Source organism: Parasteatoda tepidariorum, chromosome 7 (genome assembly GCF_043381705.1).
Source record: "Parasteatoda tepidariorum isolate YZ-2023 chromosome 7, CAS_Ptep_4.0, whole genome shotgun sequence".
NCBI lineage: Eukaryota > Metazoa > Arthropoda > Arachnida > Araneae > Theridiidae > Parasteatoda > Parasteatoda tepidariorum.
The window spans coordinates 60,299,527-60,311,100 of NC_092210.1; the positions used below are offsets into that span (position 1 = coordinate 60,299,527).

General features: G+C 25.6%; 1 protein-coding gene across 3 annotated transcripts in view; it reads right to left on the reverse strand.

The window, feature by feature from the left end:
• The window catches only part of LOC107439340 (cilia- and flagella-associated protein 58), a 27,367-nt gene extending 16,792 nt beyond the window's left edge, over nt 1-10,575 (reverse strand). Inside the window, exons 1-7 of one of the 3 annotated variants that reach the window (XM_016051907.3) lie at nt 10,432-10,575; nt 8,545-8,639; nt 6,674-6,889; nt 4,905-5,035; nt 3,338-3,485; nt 2,485-2,679; nt 1,457-1,594 (exon numbers count right to left, since the gene is read on the reverse strand). In XM_016051907.3, coding sequence (XP_015907393.1) covers nt 1,457-1,594; nt 2,485-2,679; nt 3,338-3,485; nt 4,905-5,035; nt 6,674-6,889; nt 8,545-8,595 — 879 coding nt within the window. In that variant the 5' untranslated portion in view covers nt 8,596-8,639; nt 10,432-10,575. Of the gene's footprint in view, nt 1-1,456; nt 1,595-2,484; nt 2,680-3,337; nt 3,486-4,904; nt 5,036-6,673; nt 6,890-8,544; nt 8,640-10,208 lie in introns of all 3 variants that reach the window. The other 2 variants (XM_016051905.3, XM_016051906.3) reach the window with 2 other exon arrangements.
• Nucleotides 10,576-11,574: the final 999 nt, after the last annotated feature.

Below are 11,574 nucleotides of genomic sequence, written 5' to 3' on the forward strand. Positions count from 1 at the left end.
TGTAATTGATGCAAACCAGCAAATAATAACTTGTGAGATCATTGAGAGATTAAATTTATCAAATTCAACCATCCACGATCATTTGAAACGCCCAGGTTTAACCTCAAAGCTCGATATATGTGTTCCTCATTTTATTACAGAAAGAAATTTGTGTTGTGGCATTAATGTCAGTGATTTGTTTCTCAAACATCAAGAAAATAATCCATATTTGAAGTGCACCACTGGGAATGAGAAACGAGTTGTCTATAATAATATCCCAGTCTCTACAAAATGTTTTAGACAATAAAACTTATACTTCAAATGAGGTCGAAAATCCCCTATATTCTGCCAGCAAAGAACAAACATTTGATGAGCGTGGCATCATGCTACTGCCAGAAAGATGGCAAAAAGTATTAGATCAGAGTGAATAGTTCAATAAAATATTTATGCACTCTAAAAAATAGTCTTATTTTTATAAGGAGAAAAAAAAACATTACTTTTCAAACAAACCAATAGATCAGAAATCTAGAAATAAAAATCAAATGTCAAAAAAGCATAGAAAAAGACGAATAGCTTAACCATTGCACTACAAATCCACAGTAGTTAAAAGTAAATGAACTAAAACTTTAAAGGGGAATATTTTACCCAGGAGCAACAGTAGTGGCAAATATTTACCCTATCCATGGTTTTCAACCAAGCTCTTAAATTTACACTTAATTTTGTTTTAATACAGATTTTACAGGTGTACACTTTCCTTTTCAGTATGAATTTATAAAAAATTAAATGATATTTTAAAACAATTTTTAATACAACTGTTTTAATACAGTTTGAAAAACTAATCAATAATTCATTTAAAATATAATTTACACATTATAAAAACATACTTAACATGTTTGAGCAATATTTAATCGAAATTTTTTTTTTTTGAAGAATGGAAGAAAAGGTAAGTAATTTACATACAAAATAAAATATTTGAATATAAAATAAATAAAGGAGTAGACTTTATGTTTTTCAAACCAACCAAACCTGAAATTCAGACAGTAATTGTATGGCTCTTCAGATCCACATTATGCCAAATTTTACATTAAATTTAATAATATATGCTGATAAAACTAATCATTCAGTCTAATTTGAATAATATTACAAACTACACAGTTTTAAGTTTTTATCATACAATAATTTGCAAGCAGGAAAAGGAAATGTAACACAATGAAAAAAAATATTGACAATTTTTTTCTAGTACAGACTTTAAGGAAAATCAATTTAAAATAATTTCTAATGCCATAAAAATAATTAGCTTTGAACATGCCACAAATCTCTGCTCTATTTAGAATATAAAAATTAAAATTGAAATTTATAAATTATCTAAGACACACATATTGTTAACAATATATAAGAAAATAAAAATGATATTAAAAAAAAAACTACATGAATTCTTCAGTTAAATATATATATAAACATAAAACTTTCTAATTACCTCAATTAAAATAGACAACTTGTCTTTTTCAGCAGATATATCCTTATAACTATTTATTTGAATCATAGTTTGTGCCTTTGCTTTTTGATAAAATGACCGCAAACCATTTATTTTCTTCTGATGTGAAACAACTTTGGCCTGCGAAATATAAATAAAGAAATATTAATTTCATTCAAGAATTTCAGTATTAAACATAGCTGAAAAATGATTATGATAAGATTACCATACACAATATAAATGTTATATTGGACAGAAATGATAGCATACCTATCAGAGAAAAATTGCATATTGTAAAAAACTGCTAGTTTTAATTTTTATTTGCTTTTACATGATTTACTTTCTCGGAGAGGAAAAGTTCTGAAAAATCTATGAATTCCTTTTCATAAAAACCAGTCATAAAACCTTTCTTATAAATTATATAATGCAAAATGAGATCTAATTTAATCAGGGAGTAAAAGAAGCATAATTTTTAAAAAGAATCAACTCTTTAATTGATTTTGTTTTTCACTTTCATAACTGTTATTTAACTTCTTATTTTATTTGTATTTTACTAAAATATTATTTTCTCTCTTTGGAAATATTTCCTAAAAACAGAGTAATTGTTATTATATTTTGAGATAAATTATCAGATTACTATTTATATTACAATAAAGCAAGTTTTTCAACTTCTATTTCATTCAATACTAATCGCCATTATCAAAAATCTAGGTACTTTATACCATTATTCTTGTTATAATCAATGCATATCATAGAATTAAGAAAAAATAAATTTAAAAAAAAAAAACAGTTTTAAATAATCTTAATGTGATATAGCTAGAAACTTATTTTATGTTTAAATTACAAACTTACATTACGACTAATAAACTTATAATATAAACTATTTAAAAAAATTTAAGAAAAGACATACTTGAGGATACTAGTTTTTTAATTTTTATATTAATAGTAGCTACTAGTTAAGAATTGTTAAATACAGTTGGAACAAATTTAATTGTATAAAACGTAAAATCAAACCAAATGAAATACTTTACTTCATAAGAATTCATTTTTCTACTTGTTTCTTCAAGTTTATTTTTTAGAGAATGGACCACATCCTCAAGTTCTTGAACTCTATCTTTATTGTCCCGAATATTCTTCTCAGCAAAATGTCTATCTTTTACTACATTTTGATTTCTTTCTAGTTCTTGCTTCAACTTAAGTCTCAAAGATTCTACATTACTTTCTAACTGCAAATGAATAATAAAACATGTAATTCAATTATTTATATTATTAAATTTGGAGGAATGATAGGGTATATAATGAAAGAGCCACAATATTAACAGCACAATGACATTTATAACAGATAATAGATTTTAGTAAACATAATTTTTAAAAAATTTTGCTACTTATCCTGAATTATCCTATAAATTCAAAATTCAATATAAAATTATGATTTTAAAAATAAACAAGTATTATGAGATAGAGACATCAAAACATTTATAGATTAACTGCAATTTTGTGATTTTATATATTTTTCTGATGAGAGCATTTGAAAATTAAAAAATTGTAAAGTAAATGTTAAACAATAATATTAAAAACATTTTAAAAGTATCTCTAAAGATAAATATATTATAAGAAAAGTGAGGAACTTGGCATACTTGTGTCATGGTTTTATGAATACTAACTTTTTATAAATTTTCATGCTATAAAATTATACTTTTAATATACAACTAATAATTTAGCATAAACAAAAACGAAAAAATACGAGAGAAATGATGCTACATTAAAATTACTTTAAAATAGAAAATACGATTTTCTTAGCATGAATTTTTTGTGAAGAATACATTATGAAAAAGGAAAAAACAAAATAAATCAAGTATAGAACTGAGGAACTAAAAACAGAACCTTTTGCATAGCATCCATTGTTTCCATTAATTTATTCTTTATTTCAATTTCAGTATCTTCTTTTACTTTTAAATCGTTTTCCAATTGTGAAATTCTTGAATTGAGTAATTTCCGTTCTCTTTCTGCTTCTAATTCAAATGCCTTTTCTCTAAAAGATATCACAATAAGGGTAAATTTAATAAAAACATATTTTATGATTATTGTAATTATATTACTAAATTCTTATCGGTCATTGATAATAAATTCCAAAATTTTCCATAAAATTACGTTTATATAGAATTCTAGATCAAAAATGTTAAGCCACCAAATATTCTTCATTCCAACTTGTAATTCAAATGTTCATCAAATAGATTAGAAAATATAAGATACTTGTATGTAAAAAAATCACATATTTTCAGGATTGAATAATATTTGCAAATTTTAATTTTAAAAAAACTACAAACTTAGCTTGGTAAAACAAGGTTATAATTTATTTTAATTTTTTATTAGAACACATATTAAAAATCATAAACAAGTAAACAATCTATAAGAAAAAAAAAATTTTTTTTAAATAATAGTTCACATTTTAAAGGTAACGACATATATTATACCCTAGTCCAAAACTATGCATGAATATATAGAATTTATATTATATATTAACCTAAAAGTATATTATAATATACTATATATTAACTTAAAGTATTTATAGAAAGAGCATTTTACAATTCAAGAATTATATAATGTATCAAAATACACAACATGTCTGCAACTCAAAAAAATATATAACTTTACATGATTAATAACTTCATTCGCTTCAAAAATACAAAGGAAATAACAGTCAACATGTTTCAAAAACTTCAAAAATAGATGCCCATTTATATGAAGCTCTTGAAACATATCGACTGTTATTTCCTTTTAATGTATTTTTGAGGAGAATGCAGTTTTTAATCAGGTAATATTTTACCGCTTCAGTTTCTTGGGATTATTAATTTAACTCATAACTTTTTCTGTAGAAATGTATAGCTAAAGAGCAACATGTAACTTAATTATATTTCTGTGGCAACATATAGCTAAAGAGCAACGTATAATAGTTAAAACAACATATAACTTTGTTTCACAAGACAAATCAACATTTAACTACAAATAGATATTTGCAGTCTGTTAATTTTTTATAAAAGAAAAAAATTTAAGATACAATTTTTTTTTTTTAAATAATTTGTTAAAATTTTAACAGTTGTTGAGATGAAAAACCAATTATATAATATACAATAATACTAGTAAGTAAAACATTAGAAACAAATTTTTAAATTTACATGCTTAGTTAGTAACACGTAAATTCAATTATTTTGCTAGTAACTTATTTAGAGCAAAGTAAATGTGTAAAGTACAGAAATATAAACTTTCTATTTAAAAATTTTAAGCTACTTAGGAAATGACCATGTTACACATTGGTTTCATATTAAATATATACTAAGCAATTAATTTAACATATTCAGAATCGCTACAAATTTTTGTACTTAAATGAATAAATATTTTTATTGATTCAAACAATCAAAAATAGTGAAAAAGAAAAATCAGTTGTACTTACTTTTCAGGAATTGCATTATCTCTTTCAGCAATAAGATTTGAAATCTGCTCATCTAATTTTTGAATAGTTTCTTTATATTTAGTTTCCTTTTCCTTTAAATCTTCAATACATTTGCAAGCTTTAATTAAATCCTTAAATAAATTACATTGAAGATTATTACAGCTGGAAACAATATTAAGTAAATATTTCAAAAATCACTTAGCCATTTCTATAAATACATAAAGTTTGAATTTGATTTTTATATCTATCAATGTTTAAATGAAAAATACAGTTTTATGTTCATAGAAACAAAATAATTAAAAAAAAAATTAATAACCTCAATACTGTTTAAATGTTTTTACAAAAAAATAATAGTGGTGAAGAGTAGTAAATATCAATTTAATTCTCTTTCTTAAAATTTGAGTTTTAAATTTGGAAAATATACAAGCAAAAATTATTAAAATGTTTGATGTTGTTGTTGTTAATTTACGTCGCACTAGAGCTGCACAATGGGCTATTGGCGACAGTCTGGGAAACATCCCGGAGGATGATCCGAAGACATGCCATCACAATTTTGATCCTCTGCGGAGGGGATGGCACCCCCGTTTCGGTAGCCCGACGACCTGCGCGCGAAGTCGAGCACTTTACGGTAGCACAGTTTAACGAGGACCAATAGCGCACACCCTCGGTCCCTACGCAGACTGATCCAAGTCGTCACCCACCCGCACACTGACCGCAGCCAGTGATGCTTGACTTCGGTGATTTGCTGGGAACCGTGTCTTAACGATCAGTCCACTGTTTGAGGTTGGTATTTTTATAACAGAATGTTTCTGCAACATTTCTTTAGATATGTAAACAATTTTAGGTTGTTGTTTTCTTTTCTTTTTTTATCCAATTGCTATGAGAGTAAGAATCTTGCACAGTGATAAATTTCTGAAATAATAGTGATGGGGACAATGGCAGTAACTTTTTTCAATATGGAAAGACTATTTTGAAAGTATTCGAGTTTTCACTTGCTGAGTGCAATGAAATTTTCTTAATTGGCTTACCTTTACTGAATATTTCTGAAATAATTTTCAAATTTGTTATTTATAAGCATTTTTACTTAAATAATTTGAGTAAATTACTTTTCCTTTGTTACTGTGTTACTCAGTATTTGTTTCAGTTTCTTATTGTTATTGATTTTGTTCAATTTAAAATGGTATTATAATTTGTTCAGACCCTTGAAAAATTCAGTTTCATGTAGCTATGTAAAACAAATAGCTTGAAAAATCTGAAAATTGAAAAATAATGTTCAGAAAAATTTAACTGTAAAATCTAGCATAAAAAATGTACAATATGGACAAAATATTAACGTTCAATAATTTTTTATTTAATAATCTAATTGTAATCTAATCGTAATAATCTAATTGTAATAATTTAATAATCTAAACTTGTATTAAGATAAACATATTTTTCTCTAATTTTGATAATTAGTGAGACTTACTTTTTGAATTACACGCATAAAATAGTAATTAGAAGGTAATTTTAAAGTTACTGAGGATTGAATTCAGCTTTTACATAATATTACACATTTAGATAATTTTTTATGGTCTAAAGTGAGTGCTTTTTTCCTGTTAGAAAGCACGCTGCCCTTTTTTATTTCTAGGGAGAACTCTGTATAGATATATAATAATTTAAACAATTTATATTTAACAAATTATAGATTAAAATAACCACCAAATATATTTAAAAAAATTCCATGCAAACAAATTAATTGATTTAATTAATTAACTTTGAATAAATAAAACCTGTTTTATAGTGGCATGAGTCTTTTCTTTTTCACAACATTCGGCATTAGCTTCAAAAAGATTCGCCTCATTAATGGCAAGCTTAGCAGTGAGCTCTTGGATTTGATTTAAAAGCTTCTGATGAGACTCAGAAGCTTTTTCTAAAATGTCAACAACTTCATTGAATTCTTTTTCAAATGTGTTCATAATTTTATTTTTCTTTATTTCATCAAAAGCCTAAGGAATAAAAAATAGTAAGATTTAAAAAAATTTCAAAGAATAAAGCTATTAAAAATATTTAAAAAAATTGAACAAATAAAATAAACTGTAAAATAACTGTAATAAACTGTATTTTGTAGCAAGTATTTCTCTATTGAATCAAAAATTCTCACAAACAGTCATTAAATATTCTATCATTTTTATGAAAAAATCAATGTTAACTTCATAAGCTTTATAATAGGGACTGTGGTGTTTTTAATAAATTTGACACTTTTAAAACTTGAAGCTATTTGCTACTCACATGTAAAACTATTTACTACTCACATATTAACTACTCACATGTATAGAAGAATTTAATAAGAAAAGTAATATTTTGAATGTAAACACAAGAAAAATCATTTGAATAAATTTGTTATTCAGGAGCAAAGCATAAAGCTAATATGTAAAAAGAACGATTTAGAGCTGAGAAGCAATAAATTGACAACTACAGAGTCATGCCACTGTAGTTGCCAAAGTAAATAAATGCATAGCATGCAATTCAAATATATATAGGGGGCTCAATACCATACAGGGATGATAAACTTAAAAATCAGCTGCTGTACAACTGCACAGCAATCCAATTTAAATTGTTGAGACTTGTCTAAGTCCCTGTGTTTAATTGTGTGTACTTTTACCTTTATTTAAAATCAAGAAAAATTACATCATAGAAATATTGCACGTTATGCATATACAACATTAAAAAAATTAAATACTGATGAACTGACGATATGTATAACTGGGTTGTGGTTATAGAAGCATATATGAAAGGCAAATACTTCTAGAAACAATGGATTGTTGAAAACAATGTTTTGGTAGTTAGAAAGTCAAATAAAAGAAAGATGCTTACATTAAAATAAGAAGCCAAATAGCAGGCCACATTAGAAGACCAAAGCAAGAATAAAAATATAATAATCATCAACCCTGAGCCATCAACCAAAAGCTGATTTATATAAAAAGAAACTGAAACTCCATGTAGTATATTTATAAATATTTTTAATGGAAGAATGAGTGAAAGATTTTATCTCCCTATTTTGACAGTATGTAATACAGTATAGAACCCGTTATCCGGAAATCAGAAAACCAAAAAACCAGAACGAAATTCAATAAATTTTCTCGCCATTTTTTAAAAAAAAAAATTTTTTTTTCCTAATAAGATTTTACAATTTTTCTTTCTTTTTTTAAAGATGTTTACCTTATCATCATTTCGGAAATAATCATTAGTGTATTACTTCATCGTTTTTTCTTATTTTTAAGATTATTTCCAAATATTTTTTTTTTTTTAGTTGGGTTTAACAATAAAAAAAACGGCTTTTTGTAGCGATTCAGAAAACCGGAAAAAATCAGTTATACGGAATAGCGATGGTCCCGACCGTTCCGGATAATCGGTTCTCTACTGTACATACATTTTTATGTATTAAAAAACAGAGATAATTGCAGATTAAACTCAAAATAGGAAGCCAAATATAGTGCAATTTATCAAGATAATATACTAAAGACAACTTCCAATATGTTATGACTTTAAAAAATTGGTCAGAGATTAGTAAAACTGTCAATAAATAGAATAGAAAAATAAATATAATAAGAAATTCAAATTGACAAGATTTATAATTATTCAAACAATATGCATTTCTTACCATTTTAAAGGTAACAGTAACGGCTGCTAAATTTTTAAGAAGGTTCTTCATTTTGAATTATTATTTTATTCAGTTCACAAGGATAATTATTTAATCTAGAAAAAAAAATAACATTTAAGAGAACTATCAAATTACATACATAATATAAAACTAGAATATATTTATTTCCTTAATAATATGCAAATTACTAAAAATCAGATTTAAAAATTTTCTTGGATATTATGTGCAAATGAAAAACAATTAGATAATTTCTAAGTTTTTGGGAGAAAACATGACTAAAAATATTATAGAAAATAATGATTCTAAATTGCAGAAAATTAAAGATGCATCATAAAAAACTAATAACAATAAGTTTTTAATTAATTATTTTTTTACATTAAATTTAAGAGCTTATTGAATTTAATCACCTGAAAACAGATACAGTGTACCAAATAAAAACAACAAGACTAGTGGATTTATTGTTGACTGCCATTGCTTAAGAGTTAAAAACAAATATACTATACAAAAACAAAAATGAAAGAAACAGCATTATACAATCAAATTTTAAAAAATTAATAAATAAAAACATGACATACAAGTAATAAAATTAAACTTCATTTTCAAACCAATTTTGATGAAGAAAAAAAAAGGGGGGGGGAAACAAATAAAATAAAAAGATGAGAACTTCTCAGAGTTATAAAATCCTTATTTATCATAAAAATAAAAAGCCGTTAAAAATTTACAACACGACTATAAAATCTTTGGACAACAAAGTTCAGAGTAGTCAGATAAATGAGAAGCAATTTAGTTCAGACTGTATATGTAAATATAAAAGACATTGGTCAAAACGTTGTGAAGTTTTTTAAACTACTAATTAAAGAATTTTTAATAGTTAAAAGCAATAAAAAGAAAATGAGGGCAAAATAAAAAATATTTGAACAATTAAGGGAAGTTGGAATTTAAAAATGACTTCTTACTGAATAAATTTATAAAAGTGAAAGTAAAAATTAAGCAGGAAAAATATATTAAATTTTTTTTTCAAGAACTAAAACTCATTTTTGAACTAAATAATTAAAGCAGTTACAACCTACAAAAAGATAGCACCTTGGATGCATCTACGAAATGATAAAAATTTTATTTATTTATGAGGTCTTAGAAGAGAGGAAAATTTTAGGGTTTATATTTAGTGCCTAATTACTTCTCAATTTTTCCACATATTTAATGTTAAAAAATAAAATTTTATTTGCGATAAACTTTTTGACTAGATCTTTTTTCAAGACAGCATGTAATCACAATTTTTGTCAATGTAAAGTTTCTTAAAATATTTTACCCTTGAAAATAACACAGTTATATCTCAGTGATAATAAAAATAAAATATTTTATAAATAGATATATTTTGTTCATCTAATAATAAGTCGAGACAGAAATAATAAGAAAATTAAAGATTTTATAAACAGTAAAAGCTTCAAGGCACAGTGCCTATCCAAGGTGCACCAAATTCTACAATCTAACCCAATAGAAATTTCATATCATGGAATACAATATAGTTTCTAAAAGACAAATATTAATGAAATTAAACTGCAGTCTAGCTATTTTTAATGAAATTAATCTGAAGCTCATGAAATTGTGAGTAAAAAAACAAAGGTGAGCAGACAGAGTGAGAGAGGGCTAAAATTTATGTTTACCTACACGGCAAACACTCAAATGAAGTAATAACTATAACGAATGTCATACAACAGTCTGCACCGTTTGACTAGCACAGAAAGTTTAACTTTGTATACTTGAAAGTATTCAGTTCAAAGCATTTCAAATCAATAAAATGGAACTATCCCTTCTTGAACTCCGTGTGCTCAATTTGCAAATAAAGAAAAAGGTAAATACTCCGAATAAAATAAAAAATTTCCATACAAATTCCTATTTTTTCGTAAAGAGTTTTAAGTTCAAAAACTGAGAAAATATAATTTTTAGGCTACCACTCGTTTAGAAAAAAACAGATTAAGCGCTTAATGTTTCAGCTTGTTGCTATAGCAACTCATTGCATTACGGTTATAACTTTCTGGGATAAATTTTCAAAAAAAAAAAAAAAAAAAGCAGAATTATGNGAATGCCCGCCTATTTTATAACCCTAAACTTTGGCGATCAGCTGAAATGGGTGATTGCCAAACTAATTCTATCGCCAAGAGCTTGGATGCCCGATTTTTATTGAGCGTGGTGAAAATGGCGAATACGTTTTATAGCTCAATAATGTAAGCAATTGTTAAGAATATCTTTTCATGAACTAATAAGATAGGTAAATTCCTATCCTTTAAAATCTCATTCACCAGCCCCAGTGTATCTTTATGTCTTACGTTGAAGCGATGAAATTGCACGTTATGACCATAATTTGTAGGAAAAGAAATACCTACAAGAATATCTGTTATTAAAGATTTGTGCTGATGCTGGGTAAGTCCAAGTGTCACATTGCTTGGCAAAATACTCCTTAGTGTAACTATTTCACTAACTAGTCATTTGTTGTTGCTACCTCTCTGCTTAACTCTATAATTAGTATGTAGTATCCTCATAGATCTTTAGTCAGATCAACTCAATAAAGTTGTTGATAGGTATGTACCTCTTACATATTTTTTTATTTGTACATATTTTAATCTCTTGCATTATAATTAATTAGGTATCTTTCTCATTAAATTATATTTATGTGGAGTTGGTAGAGTTTTTTTTTTATTCAAGCAATTTTTTGTGCTCCTATTTATTATATTGGTTATAATGGAATGGAAGTATATTGGAATTAGTGAGTGAATTGAATTTTCTTGAATATTATTTATTATTTGAAAGGAAATATGAATGACTAATAAGTTATACTTTAACTATACAAAGTTGAAAAGAAGCCCTTTTTTTTCTCTTTTGAATAAAAGGTTAAATTAATAGTATGTTGCACCCTAAACTTAAAGTTACCAATAAGAAGTTATCAACTTTCCTTGATTTAGCAAGTTGAAGCCAAGCAAGCCAGTCATTGGCAATTTTTTTTATTTTTTTATTCTAAAATGAGAAATGAAA